Source organism: Salmo salar, chromosome 22 (genome assembly GCF_965601325.2).
Source record: "Salmo salar chromosome 22, fSalSal1, whole genome shotgun sequence".
NCBI classification, from domain to species: Eukaryota; Metazoa; Chordata; class Actinopteri; order Salmoniformes; family Salmonidae; genus Salmo; species Salmo salar.
In genome coordinates, this window is record NC_138312.1 from 20,175,441 (window position 1) to 20,195,000 (window position 19,560).

The window sequence follows — 19,560 nt, forward strand, 5'->3', positions numbered from 1 at the left end:
ATATATACAGCTGAATATATATATACAGATCATGTTTTTGTTGTTGTTAAATAGTTAGACATATTCACGGATCATGGTTTTATTAGTGGAACATTTGAACGTATTCACAGATAATGGTTGTATTAGTGAATTCTTTTGATATATTCACAGATCACGGTTTTATTTGTGAGTTATGGTAAACGTACACATGGATCGTGGGACATTATACTGACAAAATATTGAGACTATTCTGCCCCCATACAGTCAGGGCTGAGTCACTGTCTTTGTTCGCTCACAGTAATGGTCTCTATCCACCAACAACAGTATCTACTTGTGTGGTACTTTGGCCTTCTGGGTGTTCAATGCACTGAAAATACACAGGTGCACGCATACACACACACAAACACAGACACACACACACTTTTAGTCCTCTATATCCCATCAAACAAACTCTTGCACTGCACATATAGGTCAGTGCAGGTCTCTCAGGCTGAAAACCAATTTGTGTTGTGTGTGCTGTTTTGGAGTCTTGATCAAGCTAGACATTAAGTTTAAGGACATAGAGAAGCCAAATCATCCACCCACCTGCCCGTGCTCTTAAATGTTTTTTCCTGGGGGTTCACCTTATTAAAACAGAGAACTGAGAACACAGTGGACTTTGTCATCTTCGCTAATCACTTTAAACAGGACATGAACGTCAGCTACGCTGTTCCCTGACATCATTATGGTCCTCCCACTGTGTAAGAGCACTTCTCCTCTCCAGGACCTTTGGTTAAGGCACCACGTTATTAAAGTCCATTATCCCATAACTGGAGATATACTGTACACATTACTGCAAGGTCACTTTCAGCAGACCAGACCCTCACTCCAATACTGTCTGATCCTCTAAGTATACACGCATCCCAATCACTCTAAACAGTGATGCTGTTGGAACATACATATTGGTAATAACAGGGGGTTATCTCCCTCTTATAAGCGGGACTAAAATATCACGTGTGTGAACATAACCGTGTGTGACCGTGTGTGTGTACGTGTGTGTTTTTTCCTCCTTGACAAACACTGATTTGCGGTCACAGTGAGTGGGTTTTATTGGGGATAGATTTGTGTATAAATGAGGTCTCTGCATAGGACCACTCAGCCGTACAAACAACCTGTGAAATTAGAATAAATCTGTGGACAGGGCCTGATTTGGGCCTGTGAAACACAGATAATGTCAGCCTGATTGATGGGCTGTGCAGGATAGGACCGTTCACAGCCGAGCTGGAGAGAGATTGGAGAGGAAGTGTGGGAGTGCAGGATAAGAAGGTAGGGAGTGGGGGAGAGGAAGGTAGGGTGTGGTGGGAGTGGGGGAGAGGAAGGTAGGGTGTGGTGGGAGTGGGGGAGAGGAAGGTAGGGTGTGGGGGAGAGGAAGGTAGGGTGTGGTGGGAGTGGGGGAGAGGAAGGTAGGGTGTGGTGGGAGTGGGGGAGAGGAAGGTAGGGTGTGGCGCGAGCGGGGGAGAGGAAGGTAGGGTGTGGGGGAGAGGAAGGTAGGGTGTGGTGGGAGTGGGGGAGAGGAAGGTAGGGTGTGGTGCGAGCGGGGGAGAGGAAGGTAGGGTGTGGTGGGAGTGGGCGAGAGGAAGGTAGGGTGTGGTGGGAGTGGGGGAGAGGAAGCGAGAGTAGGGTTGAGAATGGGGATCAATGGGTAGATGGAAAACAAGGGAGAGAGGGTTAGAGGTGTGGAAGGGGAGGATCTGGATGTGATGGGGGAATGGGGAAAATAATAGCATTTACTCTAACAGGGTTAGTTCATATGGAAGACAAGGTAAACGTGTGAGGCAGTGGAGCCACTTTGTGATGTTCCTCCATTTTACAGGAGAAAATATATCCAGACTGTTTATTGAAAACAAGATTTGTTTTCGTAGTCATTCTTATTTTCTGAATTAAAGTCCTTATCGTTTCAATTCTGTAATTTTCTTGGATGGAGCTGCAGTCTGTGTCTGTCCCTGGCATCGACTGAACTCCTTCAGACAGATATAGCAAATGTCTGGCCTTCCATGGCAGACATGCTAGTCAGTTATTGACAGGGAAAAGACAGACTTTTTGATAAATTGCACATGGTCTGGGCCACTTCTGTCTGTCAGAATACATCAGTTGGCTGGCTGCTCAATCAGTTCAAGTTAGAGCTGCTTAGTTTGCCGCCCAGAAAACGCTTGCTTGGCTGTCACAGGAATAGAACCAAATAGCCATGGTTGAAATGTATTTTTCTTTCAGCCTGAGCTGAGGTTTATTACGTTAAGACTGCCATAACACCACTTTGTGTAAAATGGTGCCGGAGAAGAAGGCAGACGTTTTACGTGCCCCCAGCCGATTATGTTTTTTTGTTCGTTTTGTACCTAATGTTGTCGCTACCGTCTCTTATGACCGAAAATAACTTCTAGACATCAGGACTGCGATTACTCACCAAGGATTAGCAGAATCCTTTTTTTCCTTTCATGACTCTGACGAGTCCGACGAGAAGGATAAACTGGGTGAAGAGGAGGTGGAAAAATAGGGGCTGAAGGTTGGGCTGCCTTCTAAGAATTCGTAGGCGATCTAATAAATCCCCACTTCCCTCCGTTCTGCTAGCAAATGTGCAATCTTTGGAGAATAAAATCAACGAGTTACTTGGAAGATTAAACTACCAACAGGACATTAAAAACTGTAACATCTTATGCTTCACGGAGTCATGGCTGAACAACGACAATATCAACATACAGTTGGCTGGTTATATGATGTACAGGCAGTATAGAACAGCGGCGTCTGGTAAGACAAGGGGTGGTGGTCTATGTATTTTTGTAAACAACAGCTGGTAGATGATATCTAAGGAAGTCTCGAGCTATTGCTCATCTGAGGAAGAGTATAGCATGATAAGCTGTAGACCACACTAGCTACCGAGATAGTTTTCATCTGTATTCTTTGTAGCTGTTTACATACCACCACGGAGAGGGTGGCAGTAATACAGCATTGAATGAGCTGTATTCTTTGTAGCTGTTTACATACCACCACGGAGAGGCTGGCACTAAGACAGCATTGAATGAGCTGTATTCTGCCGTAACAAAACAAGAAAACGCCCACCCAGAGGAAGCGCTCCTAGTAGCCGGGGACTTTAATGCAGGGAAACTTATATCTGTTTTACCAAATTTAGATCAGCATGTTAAATGTGCAACCAGAGGAAAAAGACCTCTGGACCACCTATACTCCACACACAGAGATGCATACAAAGCTCTCCCTCGCCCTCCATTTGGCAAATCTGACCATAATTCTATTCTCCAGATTCCTGCTTACAAGCGAAAATGAATGCAGGAAGCACAAGTGACTAGATCAATAAAAAAGTGGTCAGAGGAAGCAGATGCTAAGCTACAGGACTTTTGCTAGCGCAGACTGGAATATGTTCCGGATTCCTCCGATGGCATTGCGGAGTACACCACATCAGTCAATGGCTTCATCAATAAGTGCATCGGTGACGTTGTCCCCACAGTGACTGTATGTACATACCCCAACCAGAAGACATGGATTACAGGCAGCATCTGCACTGAGCTAAAGGCTAGAGCTGCCGCATTCAAGGAGCGGGACTCTAAACCGGAAGCTTATAAGAAATCCCGCTATGCCCTCCGACGAACCATCAAACAGGCAAAGAGTCAATACAGGACTAAGATCGAATCATACTACACTGGCTCTGACGCTAGTCGGATGTGGCAGGGCTTGCAAACCATTACAGACTACAAAGGGAAGCACAGCCAAGAGCTGCCCAGTGACACGAGCCTACCTGACAAACCAAACTACTTCTATACTCACTTCGAGGCAAATAACACTGAAACATGCATGAGAGCACCAGCTGTTCTGGAAGACTGTGTGATCACGCTCTCTACAGCCGATGAGAGCAAGACCTATAAACAGGTCAACATTCACAAGGCCGCAGGCCCAGACGGATTACAAGGACGTGTACTGCAAGCCAACGCTGACCAACTGGCAAGTGTCTTCATTGACATTTTCAACCTCTCCTTGCCCGAATCTGTAATACCAACAGGTTTTAAGCAGACCACCATAGTCCCTGTGCCCAAGAACACTAAGGTAACCTGCCTAAATGACTACCGACCCGTAGCACTCACGTCTGTAGCCATGAAGTGCTTTGAAAGGCTGGTCATGGCTCACATCCCAGAAACCCTAGATCCACTCCAATTTGCATACCGCCCCAATAGATCCACAGATGATGCAATCTCCATTTCACTCCACACTGCCCTTTCCCACCTGGACAAAAGGAACACCTATGTGAGAATGCTATTCATTGACTACAGCTCAGCGTTCAACACCATAGTGCCCTCAAAGCTCATCAATAAGCTAAGGACCCTGGGACTAAACACCTCCCTCTCCAACTGGATCCTGGACTTCCTGATGGGCCACCCCCAGGTGGTAAGGGTAGGTAACAACACATCCGCCACGCTGATCCTCAACACAGGGGCCCCTCAGGCGTAAGTGCTCAGTCCCCTCCTGTACTCCCTGTTCACTCATGACTCTAACAGCACGACTCTAACACCATCATTACATTTGCCAATGACACAACAGTGGTAGCCCTAATCACCGACAACGACGAGACAGCCTATAGGGAGGAGGTCAGAGACTTGGCCGTGTGGTGCCAGGACAACAACCTCTCTCTCAACGTGATCAAGACACATGAGATGATTATGGACTGCAGGAAAAAGAGGACCGAGCATACCCCCATTCTTATCGACGGAGTTGCTGTGGAGCAGGTTGAGAGCTTCAAGTTCCTTGGTGTCCACATCACCAACAAACTAACATGGTCCAATCACGCCAAGACAGTCGTGAAGAGGGCACGACAAAACCTATTCTCCCTCAGGAGACTGAAAAGATTTGGCATGGGTCTGCAGATCCTCAAAAGGTTCTACAGCTGCACCATCAAGAGCATCCTGACTGGCTGCATCACTGCCTGGTATGGCAACTGCTCGGCCTCCGACCGCAAGGCACTATAGAGGTTAGTGCGTACGGCCCAGTACATCACTGGGGCCAAGCTTCCTGCCATCCAGGACCTCTATTCCAGGCGATGTCAGAGGAAGGCCCTAAAAATTGTCAAAGTCTCCAGCCACCATAGTCATAGACTGTTCTCTCTGCTACCGAACGGCAAGCGGTCCTGGAGTGCCAAGTCTAGGTCCAAGAGCTTCTACCCCCAAGCCATAAGACTCCTGAACATCTAGTCAAATGGCTACCCACACTATTGGCAGTGCCCCCCTCCCCCCTTTACACCACTGCTACTCTCTGTTGGCATCTATGCATATTCACTTTAATAACTCTACCTACATGTACATACTACCTCAACTAACCGGTGCCCCCGCACATTGACTCTGTATCGGTACCCCCCCTGTATATATAGTCTCGCTGTTGTTATTTTACTGCTGCTCTTTAATAACTTTTTACTTTTATCTCTTATTCTTATCCATAATGTTTTTAAACGGCATTGTTGGTTAGGGGCTCGTAAGCATTTCACTGTAAGGTCAACACCTGTTGTATTCGCCCCATGTGACTAATACAATTGGATTTGATTTGATATGAACAAGATGGTTGAAGCAGAGTGCTTCAATACTGCTGTGATACTGCTGTGACTTCTCTGACTCAAGCCACTGTCCCAGAATCATCCTTACAGATCAGGGACAGTCAAGACAAGAGGTTACTTTATAGTTACAGCAGTAGCTCATCAAAAGATATGCATGCATTATGGAATGCTCTACTTTGTCTCGATACACTGGGTAACACTCAGAAGTTCAGGTTGACTTGTCGGATGTAGACTCATGCAGTATAGATTGGTGGATGAGGAAAATACTGGAGAGAGAAAAATGAATGGATTAAAGAAGAGAGACAGAGAGAGATGCTGCTCTGACCCTGTGACCTCATTATGCCACCAGGAGGCAGCAGTCTCTTTGTTCTCCTTACTGCCTATGACAGATCCCCACGCCCCCGCCTCCCCAGCTCCCTGCATCACACACACACGCATGCGCAGACACACACACACACACATGCACATGTGCATGCACACATGCACACACACACATCGTCTCCCTCTCTCTGTTTCATTTTGCTTGTGGTAGTCTCACACTAACAAGACGCTTGTTTTTAAGATGGGAGCACTAGCTTTCCCTGTCTTTACCCAGACATTGGTATGCAGACTGTGGTACAGGATGCCACACTAACAAGGGGATGGTTTTTGAAGGGAATTTTGCTTTTGAGATAGATGGAAGAAATTGGATGGTGTGTGACTGCATTATTAAGTAGATAGTGCATACTGACAAAGATGCCCTCACTGTTGAATAGATCTCTCTGTCTCAGCAGCATTCCTTATTTCTTCAATTTCTCCATGCTCCAAGTACGGTTACATTTTTTTTCCTGCCTCGGATATATGTGTGTGTGCATGAGTAGGGATAATCCACCAGTTCCCTGTGCCCCTGGGGAAATGAAAACAGAGGGATGAGGCCAAGGGATCATTGAGAAGGTTCTCTGGAGAAGAGAACAAGCAAACTTTAAATCAGGATGAGAGGGGCCTCGGCCTGTCGAAGTGTGTGTGTTAGGAAGGTTGTCCCACAAATGCATGTTTAAACATATTGAGTGCGGACTACTGTAAACCACATTTTACATTTTAGTCATTTAGCAGACGCTCTTATCCAGAGCAACTTACAGTAGTGAATGCATACATTTCATTTCATCCTTTTTTTTTTTTTGTTTCCCTGTGCTGGCCCCACGTGGGAATTGAACTCACAACCCTGGCGTTGCAAACACCATGCTCTACCAACTGAGCTACAGGGAAGGCATCTGTGTTGAAATGAAAACTGCTGAAATGTACATTCATCAATAAGAACTAGCCCCCAGGAAGTTAAATCTAGGGAGTTAAACAGAAGAGTAAAACTGTTAAGCTTCATTATGTGGAGAGTTTGGGGTATTGTGTTTTGGGTGGAACTCCAGCAGAGAGCAGGACAGAGCTCCAGATGCTGCCTCATACAATACGGACGCTGTTTCTCTAATGCTGTCAGGTGGTTCATTATGACTTAGAGAATTCCACTGAAAACCAAACTTTTGTTTGTTTATTTACTTAATTAAATAATGTTAGTGGGATTTTCTTTACAAGATAACCCTGCACACAATGAAAGGGCAGGCTTTTAATGTTAATGATGCTGTTGAGCTGAGAAAGGACCAAAATATTGGCATAAATGCATAGTGTTATATTGAAAGTGAATCTCTCTGCATCTTTAGAATAATTCCTGGTGTTTATACAACTGTAAATAATTCAACAGTTTTTTCTATTGTATAAACTCTGCGGCTTTTTCCTTTCTTGTATTTTAATAAGATGTTTTTTTAAATGTATATGTTGAAATACTACTGCAACCACATTGAATACGCTCTCTGTCTCCCTCCCTCTCGCTGTCTCTCAGCCTCCTACCAGGTGAAGCAGGGGACCTGTGAGGTGGTGGCCATCCACCGCTGTTGTAATAAGAACAAGATTGAGGAGCGCTCTCAGACCGTCAAGTGCTCCTGTTTCCCAGGCCAGGTCGCTGGCACAACCAGAGCCAGGCCCTCCTGTGTGGAAGGTAAACATACATTGTGTGTGTGTGTGTGTGACCTGAAGAAGATCCTTGCAGGATTGAAATGTTGTTTGTTTATTAATAAAGGTACGTGGCGGAGGCTATGAGTTTGCGGGCTATATTTATTTCATACCGGTCCTACAACCCCCTAAAGGATATGCGTGCGATCACACTTGACTACTGTGTGTGTTTGTGTGTGTGTACATGTGTGCATATGGCACAGGAGGTTGGTGGCACCTTAATTGGGGAAGATGGGCTGGTGGTAACGGCTGGAACGAATATAGTGTAATGGTATCGAATATATATAACACATGGTTTCCATTTGTTTGATGCTATTCCATTTGCTCTGTTCCAGCCATTATTATGAGCCGTCGTCCCCTCACCAGCCTCCACTGGTATGTGGGTGTCATTTATTTTAATTTGCTTGTACATGGATGTTAGAAATGTATACCAACGTAGTCTTAGAAGCTGTTCTGACAGTGAAGATCCCATCAGAGCTGTGTTTGAAGGACTTGTTGAAATATTTACCACACAGCCAGACTTAGCCACTTCCTGCGTGGACAGGAAGCTGGCACACACTCTTCTAGTCTCACAAAGTGCTTTAGCTCTCTACTTCATGATAAAGTGGGTGTGGATTTCTCTGTGGTGCAGTCTGTCCCCCATCCTGTTTATAGTAGATCATGTAACATTAAAGGCTAGGGCCACAGCAGACTAATGCAGGTAATGGAAGATCACTCTGCAGTGTCGCCTTCCTTCTCTTATCCTCTAGAGGAATATGAAAGGAGAGGGAAATATAGTACATCTGGCAGCCTCTGAAGGTTTGGCCCAAGGCCTGAAATAAAAAAAAACACAATTTAAAAGGGATGATTTAATTTGGGAAAGCATTCCATTTCACATCAATTCAGGCCTTTCGACCATACAGATGGTAATAGAAAAATAATTTTCTGCTCCCTCGCACCCTGTCATATCTCTAGACTCAATATTGTTGAATCAGGTTTCCACAAATAAAACCCTTAGGAAAATAGATTACATTTCATTATAAAAAAGATTGCGGGACAAAAGTGTGTGTTTGTGTGTATGTATGTGAGAGAGACAGAGAGAGAGAGAGAAAGAAAGAAATGGAGCAAGAGAGTGCAAGGCGAGGAGTTATGAAAGGGATGGTGTTGTCTTAGCGACGATAGAGAGAGAAAACCCAGGAGTCATTTTGATCGACCTTGCATTGCCTGTCTATGGCGTTGAGGGTTTCCACTCTTCAGGGAGAGACAGAGCCTCTGAGTGTCAACTGACCCTCATCAGACAGGCCTCCCCTTCTCCCTATCCCCTGGCACATATACACACACACCCTAACTCTGTCGCACAGCCAATCCAGATGAATTAACCCCCCTCCAGTGGGAAACAGATAGTTGTCCCGTACGTGAGCGGAGCGGAGAACCGAGACAGACCTGCAGGGACTGGTGAAGTAACCTCAGGCTCTAGCTTTAATGTCTCTGTTTAGCTTCTTCCATGTTTTTTCTCTCTCCTGTTCTTTCCTTTCTAAGAAAGAGGTTGTTCTGCGCTGGTCAGCTCAGTTCCAGTGCAGACTGAACTTCCAGTCACATAGCTACTTCATGTCTCAGATACAGATGTGGAGACCTTGGATGGGGGCTTTTCCGTTGTACTATATAAGATTTTTACAGTAAAGCATCTTACAGTAAAGTGCAGTTGTTATTTGGAAATTCTGTATTTGTTTATGACAAACTACCGTAACATTGTCAATGTTCAACAATACTTGCAGAAACTATTGCATAGGGACCACGCTATGTATGGTTATATGAATGCATTTTCTCAGAGTTTCTGCTAAAGAGTGACTAAAATGTAAATGTATCCCTTTTCACTCACCTTAAACATATGAGATACGGTTCCTATGACTGACCAATAGAGGGCACTGTTCAACAGCCATTTGTCTTAAAGGCACCTGCTGGTACCCAAGGCTAGTTTTCTCATGTATCTTTTGTTTTGTTTACCTGATAGGAAACATAATAAATATAAATAATATAAATATGTTTTTTAAGTATCTTAGATATTGGTTGAAAACCAAAAATGTCATAAAGAAGAATTCTGGAGAAAGCTGCAAAGCCCTGAAAAAATACAAATACAGTACATTCAATACACAGAAATGCCCTTACCCCTCACTACATCCCACATGTCTAACCCTCCTAACATAAGAACATGCCCTAGAGAGCTATTCCACTGCAGACATAGCTATTAAACATCATTAGAGCTGTGCGAGGCACTGTGTCCTCTCAGGCAATGGACAGAGAGAGGCTCTTCCCAGTATCCTCTATTTTGTTCTGGTTTAGTCCCTCTTGGGGTACCTCTCTATATGAGGGAGCTGACTGGACTGAAGAAGATCCCTGAGGACTCCACTGTGCTGTTGTGTTTAACGCTGACCCTCGAGTGAGGTCAGGGGTCTCAGAGATAGCCCTTTGGAGAGAGCCTTCTGGGGGCCATCTGCCCACTGAATAATGCACTGTTGTGACAATTTATAAACTGCAAAATAGCCATATACTGTAACAGTACAGGTCTTTTTTTATCTTTCAATCTCATTCCCTCCCTAAATTTATGTAGGCCTATATGGTTATATAGATAATGACTGTAAAGGTGAAGAGCAGTAAAAATATGTCTTGTTTACCACAGTCACACTGTCTCCACTGGGCCTAACAGCTCAGAGTTATAAAGTATCCCAGGCAGAATGATGTCCCTACTGTCTCCAGCCAGATGGCCATCCCCTCACCTTTTAATTTAATACCAGTGATGAGTGTGGTAAGGTTTAGATGAGGGACATCTCCATTAACTGTAAAATACTGTACATCAATTTCCAACAGCTCTTCATTGCAAAGACATTCTGAAAAACCATATTATTGAGAGAGGTGTGATGAGTCACAGCACCCAGTAATGGAGCACACCATTCATCACACCTCTCTCGATAATATGCATTTTGAAAATGTGTGGCTATAAAGAATTTTGGTCAATTTTGACCAAGTGTAGTTACAGCGGTTTGCCTTTGTAGGGCAGAATGTTGTGCTCCATTACCGGGTGTTGTGAAGTCTGACCTGTTATCATTAAGCCAGCTTGTTAAAGACCAACGGCTGACAATTTCCTGTCTCACTGTATCGGAATCTCACAGCTTTCTTCCTCTCCTCTTTTCTTCTCTTCTTCGGTTCATCTTGAAGCACATTCCCTTCAGGCTTTATATGGGAATTACTGGAGATTGTCTTTAGCTGTGTGTTGGAGTTGGAAGCAGAGAGTGGAACGCCCCCTTATGACTTCCTTCTTGCTGCGCAGCTCTTAGATGGGGTTGAATTCATAATGACCAATAAGCAGAGGTCATGAAGATCACTTCTATTTATCAGGACACACCGTGGAGATGTCCACGTGGAGAGGTGGGCGCTCGGTGCCAGCACTGGATTATACTGCATTATTATACAACATTAACCTGTGTCAAAGTCAGCTTTACCAACCTGAGTCAATATGGGTCTAAATCAAGCCATTTCATTCTAACAGAACGGCGTGAATGGATTTAGATTGTTAACGCTGAGTTTGGCCTCCGATGGCGGAGATCTCGTCTTAAGGTGCTGTGTTATTGAGCTCTCCACTGGAGGGGGGTTAATTCACTTGTATTGGCAGTGTGACAGGGTTAGAGTTGTGTGTATGTGTTTGTGTGTGTCTGTGTGCACATGTGTGTGTGTCTGTGTGTATGCGTGACAATGTGAGTGTAAATCTGAGCAAGTATCTACAGTACCAGTCAGTTTGGGCACAGGGTTTTTCTTTATTTTGACTATTTTCTACATTGTAGAATAATAGTGAAGACATCAAAACTATGAACTAACACATATGGAATCATGTAGTAACCAAAAAAGTGTTTAACAAATTTAAAAAAAACATTTTAAATGTGAGATTCTACAAAGCAGCCAGCCTTTGCGTTGATGACAGCTTTGCACACGCTTGGCATTCTCTCAACCAGCTTCATGAGGTAGTCACCTGGAATGCATTTCAAATAATAGCTGTGCCTTGTTAATCTCTATGGGCTAGGTGGGACGCTAGCGTCCCACCCGTGGTGCACTCCATCAACAGCAGGTGCATTTCAAGAGCGGCAAATTTGAATCCAAATAAATGTCAAAATTCAAATTTTTCAAACATACAACTATTTTACACCCTTTGAAAGATAAACATCTCCTTAATCTAACCACGTTTTACGATTTCAAAAAGGTTTTACGGCGAAAGCATAAATTTAGAGTACGTTAGGACAGTACATTTACAAGAGTTGTGTGTAATGTTTTGTCAATTCAAAGACAGGGTCACCAAAACCATAAAACCAGCTAAAATGATGCACTAACCTTTTACAATCTCCATCAGATGACACTCCTAGGACATTATGTTAGACAATGCATGCATTTTTAGTTCTATCAAGTTCATATTTATATCCAAAAACAGCGTTTTACTATGGCATTGATGTTGAGGAAATCGTTTCCCTCCAATAACCGGCAGTCAAGTCAACACCACAAATTAAATAATTAAAATTAGAAAACATTGGTAAAATATTATATTGTCATTTAAAGAATTATAGATTTACATCTCTTGAACGCAATCAACTTGCCAGATTTAAAAATAACCTTACTGGGAAATCACACTTTGCAATAATCTGAGCACTGCGCCCAGAAAAATACGCGTTGCGATACAGACTAGACGTCATGTTGGGGAGATCTAAAATCGAAAATACTATGTAAATAATCCATTACCTTTGATTCTCTTCATCAGATGTCACTTCCAGGTATCACAGGTCCATAACGAATGTAGTTTTGTTCAAAAAAGCTCATCATTTATGTCCAAAAATCTCCGTCTTGTTAGCACATGATCTAAGCCAGCCGGACTTCTCGTCATGAACGAGGGGAAAAAATATATTTACGTTCGTTCAAACATGTCAAACGTTGTATAGCATAAATCATTAGGGCCTTTTTTAACCAGAACATGAATAATATTCAAGGTGGACGAATGCATACTCTTTTATAACGTATTGGAACGAGGGTACCCAACATGAACTCGCGCGCCAGGTGTCTAATGGGCCATCATCGTTCCATGGCTCTTGTTTGGTCAGATCTCCCTCCAGAAGACTCAAAACACTTTGTAAAGGCTGGTGACATCTAGTGGAAGCAATAGGAAGTGCCAAAATATTCCTCAGCCCCTGTGTTTTTCAATGGGATAGGTTTAAAGGTAATACAACACATCAGGTATCCACTTCCTGTCAGAAAATGTCTCAGGGTTTTGCCTGCCAAATGAGTTCTGTTATACTCACAGACACCATTCAAACAGTTTTAGAAACTTTAGAGTGTTTTCTATCCATATATAATAAGTATATGCATATTCTAGTTACTGGGTAGGATTAGTAACCAGATTAAATCGGGTACATTTTTTTTATCCAGCCGTGCAAATACTGCCCCCTAGCCCTAACAGGTTAAAAGTTAATTTGTTGAATTTCTTTCCTTAATTCGTTTGAGACAATCAGTTGTGTTGTGACAAGGTAGGGTTGGTATAGAGAAAATAGCCCTATTTGGTAAAAGACCAAGTCCATATTATGGCAAGAACAGCTCAAATAAGCAAAGAGAAACGACAGTCCATCATTACTTTAAGACATGAAGGTCAGTCAATGTGGAAAATGTTAAGAACTTTGCAAGTTTCTTCAAGTGCAATCGCAAAAACCATCAAGCGCTATGATGAAACTGGCTCTCATGAGGACCGCCACAGGAAAGGAAGACCCAGAGTTACCTCTGCTGCAGAGGCTAAGTTCATTAGAGTTACAGTGAGGGGAAAAAGTATTTGATCCCCTGCTGATTTTGTACGTTTGCCCACTGAAAAAGAAATGATCAGTCTATAATTTTAATGGTAGGTTTATTTGAACAGTGAGAGACAGAATAACAACACAAAAATCCAGAAAAACGCATGTCAGAAATGTTATAAATTGATTTGCATTTTAATGAGGGAAATAAGTATTTGACCCCTCTGCAAAACATGACTTAGTACTTGGTGGCAAAACCCTTGTTGGCAATCACAGAGGTCAGAAGTTTCTTGTAGTTGGCCACCAGGTTTACACACATCTCAGGAGGGATTTTGTCCCACTCCTCTTTGCAGATCTTCTCCAAGATTAAGGTTTCAAGGCTGATGTTTGGCAACTCAAACTTTCAGCTCCCTCCACAGATTTTCTATGCGATTAAGGTCTGGAGACTGGCTAGGCCACTCCAGGACCTTAATGTGCTTCTTCTTGAGCCACTCATTTGTTGCCTTGGCTGTGTGTTTTGGGTCATTATCATGCTGGAATACCCATCCACGACACATTTTCAATGCCCTGGCTGAGGGAAGGAGGTTCTCACCCAAGATTTGACGGTACATGGCCCCGTCAATCGTCCCTTTGATGCGGTGAAGTTGTCCTATCCCCTTAGCAGAAAAACACCCCCAAAGCATAATGTTTCTACCTCCATGTTTGACGGTGGGGATGGTGTTCTTGGGGTCATAGGCAGCATTCCTCCTCCTCCAAACATGGCGAGTTGAGTTGATGCCAAAGAGCTCCATTTTGGTCTCATCTGACCACAACACTTTCACCCAATGAACATCTGAATGATTCAGAGGACACTCTGAATCATTCAGATGTTCATTGGCAAACTTCAGACGGCCATGTGTATGTGCTTTCTTGAGCAGGGGGACCTTAATGGCGCTGCAGGATTTCAGTCCTTCATGGCGTAGTGTGTTACCAATTGTTTTCTTGGTGACTATGGTCCCAGCTGCCTTGAGACCATTGACAAGATCCTCCCGTGTAGTTCTGGGCTGATTCCTCACCGTTCTCATGATCATTGCAACTCCACGAGGTGAGATCTTTGCATGGAGCCCCAGGCCGAGGGAGATTGACAGTTCTTTTGTGTTTCTTCCATTTGCGAATAATCGCACCAACTGTTGTCACCTTCTTACCAAGCTGCTTGGCGATGGTCTTGTAGCCCATTCCAGCCTTGTGTAGGTCTACAATCTTGTCCCTGACATCCTTGGAGAGCTCTTTGGTCTTGGCCATGGTGGACAGTTTGGAATCTGATTGATTGATTGCTTCTGTGGAAAGGTGTCTTTTATACAGGTAATAAACTGAGATTAGGAGCACTCCCTTTAAGAGTTTGCTCCTAATCTCAGCTCGTTACCTGTATAAATGACACCTGGGAGCCAGAAATCTTTCTGATTGAGAGGGGGTCAAATACTTATTTCCCTCATTAAAATGCAAATCAATTTATAACATTTTTGACATGCGTTTTTCTGTTGTTATTCTGTCTCTCACTGTTTTGTCTCTGACTGTTGGAAAAGCATTCCAGGGGAAGCTGGTGAAGAGAATGCCAAGAGTGTGCAAAGCTGTCATTAAGGCAAAGGGTGGCTACTTTGAAGAATATAAAATATGAAATATATTTTGATGTGTTTAACACTTTTTTGGTTACTACATGATTCCATATGTGTATAGTTTTGATGTATTCACTTTTATTCTACAATGTAGAAAATGGTCAAAATAAAGAAAAACCCTTGATTAATAGGTGTGTTCAAACTTTTGACTGGTACTATACTTTCTATACCCATGTGAGGTGCTATCTTTTTCTGTGTTGTGTTTGCTGTTGCTTAAACAGTATGTTAAGTTAATCTTGGTATCTGGCAAGTCTATTGTTCAGGTGTCTGTGTGTGTATGTGTCTGTGTGTATTTGTCTGCATGCTTGGTGCGTGTGTGGCACTTGAACACAGATAGGTTTTTACTTAATCATTTCTGAAAGAGATGGATGCCCCTTTTCTGCTATGACTATACAGAGAGTCCAGTGAATGGAACGACTCGAACGCCACGGGGGCTTCTGCTGCTGAATCCTATTTTGGAAGTCAGCCAGTTGTCTCACCCGTTCTGTCCTCCCCTGTTGAGTGGAGCAAATTAAATCCATGCCCTCCGTGTGTGTGTGCATGTGTGTGTCCGTGTGTGTTTGACCATGCAGGTTCTCCAGATAGCCTTTAGATGTTAATGATGTGTAAGGACGTAGAACCATTAGTGTTAAGCTTTTACGTCCAACATGTATAGTACCTCCCACATGCATGCACTGCTCATATACAGTACACATGGGGACTGCTCATATACAGTACACATGGGGACTGCTCATATATGGTACACATGGGGACTGCTCATATACAGTACACATGGGGACTGCTCATATACAGTACACATGGGGACTGCTCATATATAGTACACATGGGGACTGCTCATATACAGTACACATGGGGACTGCTCATATATAGTACACATGGGGACTGCTCATATATAGTACACATGGGGACTGCTCATATATAGTACACATGGGGACTGCTCATATATAGTACACATGGGGACTGCTCATATATAGTACACATGGGGACTGCTCATATACAGTACACATGGGGACTGCTCATATATAGTACACATGGGGACTGCTCATATATAGAACACATGGGGACTGCTCATATATAGTACACATGGGGACTGCTCATATATAGTACACATGGGGACTGCTCATATATAGTACACATGGGGACTGCTCATATATAGTACACATGGGGACTGCTCATATATAGTACACATGGGGACTGCTCATATATAGTACACATGGGGACTGCTCATATATAGTACACATGGGGACTGCTCATATATAGTACACATGGGGACTGCTCATATACAGTACACATGGGGACTGCTCATATATAGTACACATGGGGACTGCTCATATATAGTACACATGGGGACTGCTCATATACAGTACACATGGGGACTGCTCATATATAGTACACATGGGGACTGCTCATATATAGTACACATGGGGACTGCTCATATATACTACACATGGGGACTGCTCATATATAGTACACATGGGGACTGCCAGTGTAAATTACCTGTCAGCTAAATCTGGTGCAACACATCACTTCTCATATTCTGAGACTTATGATTTGTTGTACATTGTTCCTACCAAATAGACAAATAAAACATGTGAACCCCCTGTCCTTCCACACACACACACACACACACACACACACACACACACACACACACACACACACACACACACACACACACACACACACACACACACACACACACACACACACACACACACACACACACACATACACACACACACACACACACACACACACACACACACACACACACACACACACACACACACACACACACACGGTACATCTACCCCCTGCCGCCACATACTCCCCAGACCGATGATGATATATACACATGCATAATATCACATCATTGTATTCACAGTGAGTTCAACCCAAGCCTTTGTTAAGTACTATTTGATGAACACTCTAAAAGACTCATGCTTGGTTGCGTTTTGTATTATGCCTTTGTAGTCCAATGGGAACAAAATTTGTCATTGTAGCCCACAATAAAATACATACAGTAATCTGACTTGTCTGCTGTTATGTTTACAAGATATGTAGGGAGAGGTTGCATAACTCTAATTGAAGTTGAATTGCAAATGATCGATTGCTATTTGTATTTTTACATTACTCAGGTCACGTAGCCTACATTAGCTTTAAATGTAACAGAATCATAATGTATTATGTCATGTTTTGTTTGTGGTAAAAACGAATTATCACGCATTATACCTGGAACACAGACGGAAACAGACGCGCTAGCAGCAGATGGGCACTGTTTTTCATCCATTCTTTCACCAATAAAGACCTTTTAGCAGCTAGCAGACAGCAATGAGACAGCCTATATGACTGTGTGTGTGTCTGTGTCTGTGTCTGTGTGTGTGTCTGTGTGTGTGTGTACCTGCAGAGATCAGTGTCTTGCTGGACTCTCATTTTGTGGCTGTTAACATGTTGTTAGCACAGTATAACACAAACACATATAAGTTAGGATAGTTTAATCTATGTTGCCATGGGTGATACTTCCCACAGTGCAGGAGCTTCTGTAGGAGAACAGAAAAGAGCAGCTGCAGTTTCATCTTTGTCCACATGATGTCAGAAACATTTCAACACCAACGGTGGCAGGATTCATGGAAACAAAAAGTAACAAAGGAAAGTGTGGTACCATCCAGTTCTGGGTGCTACACACACACACACACACACACACACACACACACACACACACACACACACACACACACACACACACACACACACACACACACACACACACACACACACACACACACACACACAGACACTTAACCTAATGTTTTGACAGGCAGTGTATTCACAGACGGATTGAATCTGCTGTGACCTGTGATGTGTCAGTGCTGTGGTGGATGGACATCATCTCTGTCTAATCCTCTAGGCAGCCTTTAGGCATAGCTCCCCCACATACCTTGTTTAGAATCACCCCCTGAGACCAGCAACAAAGCCAGGGATTGGGGAAGACAACACTAACTTGCTCCCTATCATGGCATTCACAGAAGTCTCCATTAACACTATCATTTGATTTACTTAATAACAACTGCTCTCAACAGACATACTGAGATTTCCTGAAAAGGTTTAGACTAATTTCTGAGTGAAGCATCAGCAGTCAGATGTTTAATGTCACGTGGAGTATGGCTTCTGGATGGTAGCTAGCTACAGTAGTCAGATGTTTAATGCCACGTGGTGTACAGCTTCTGGATGGTAGCTAGCTACAGTAGTCAGATGTTTAATGCCACGTGGAGTATGGCTTCAAGATGGTAGCTAGCTACAGTAGTCAGATGTTTAATGTCACGTGGAGTATGGCTTCTGGATGGTAGCTAGCTACAGTAGTCAGATGTTTAATGCCACGTGGAGTACGGCTTCTGGATGGTAGCTAGCTACAGTAGTCAGATGTTTAATGCCACGTGGAGTATGGTTTCTGGATGGTAGCTAGCTACAGTAGTCAGATGTTTAATGCCACGTGGAGTATGGCTTCTGGATGGTAGCTAGCTACAGTAGTCAGATGTTTAATGCCACGTGGAGTACGGCTTCTGGATGGTAGCTAGCTACAGTAGTCAGATGTTTAATGCCACGTGGAGTACGGCTTCTGGATGGTAGCTAGCTACAGTAGTCAGATGTTTAATGCCACATGGAGTACGGCTTCTGGATGGTAGCTAGCTACAGTAGTCAGATGTTTAATGCCACATGGAGTATGGTTTCTGGATGGTAGCTAGCTACAGTAGTCAGATGTTTAAAGCCACGTGGTGTACAGCTTCTGGATGGTAGCTAGCTACAGTAGTCAGATGTTTAATGCCACGTGGAGTACGGCTTCTGGATGGTAGCTAGCTACAGTAGTCAGATGTTTAATGCCACGTGGAGTATGTCTTCTGGATGGTAGCTAGCTACAGTAGTCAGATGTTTAATGCCACGTGGAGTATGTCTTCTGGATGGTAGCTAGCTACAGTAGTCAGATGTTTAATGCCACGTGGAGTATGTCTTCTGGATGGTAGCTAGCTACAGTAGTCAGATGTTTAATGCCACGTGGAGTATGTCTTCTGGATGGTAGCTAGCTACAGTAGTCAGATGTTTAATGCCACGTGGAGTACGGCTTCTGGATGGTAGCTAGCTACAGTAGCGACACACTGCTCTGCTCTCTGTGAATTAATGGTGGTAATTCTGTCGATAAACTATCAGACTCATCACTGACTGCTGACAAAGAGAGATGGATCTCAGTTAAACCCATCTGTCTCTGGGAGAAGAGATTTTGAGAAATGGGGTTCTTATTTCCAGACATAGATCCCAAACTAAGTTGCTTTATTTGCATACATCACTGACATGATACACGGATGAGTAAGTGCAGTGCAACTTACACGGTAGCCTATGATGAACTGATAGGCTGTTTGACCCTGCTTGTCATCTACAGTATGAACACTTGAACATCTTGAAAAACAATCTAGCCTTAATGGCCATGTACTCTTATCATCTCTACTGGGCTCAACCAGAAGAA

At 43.5% G+C, this 19,560-nt stretch overlaps 1 protein-coding gene across 1 annotated transcript in view; it reads left to right on the plus strand.

Moving 5' to 3' along the window:
- The window catches only part of LOC106583040 (chemokine-like protein TAFA-4), a 52,787-nt gene that overhangs the window by 25,566 nt on the left and 7,661 nt on the right, over positions 1-19,560 (plus strand). Inside the window, exon 4 of the mRNA XM_014166795.3 lies at positions 7,431-7,586. Within this exon, the coding sequence (XP_014022270.1) occupies positions 7,431-7,586 (156 nt within the window). The remainder of the gene's footprint in view (positions 1-7,430; positions 7,587-19,560) is intronic.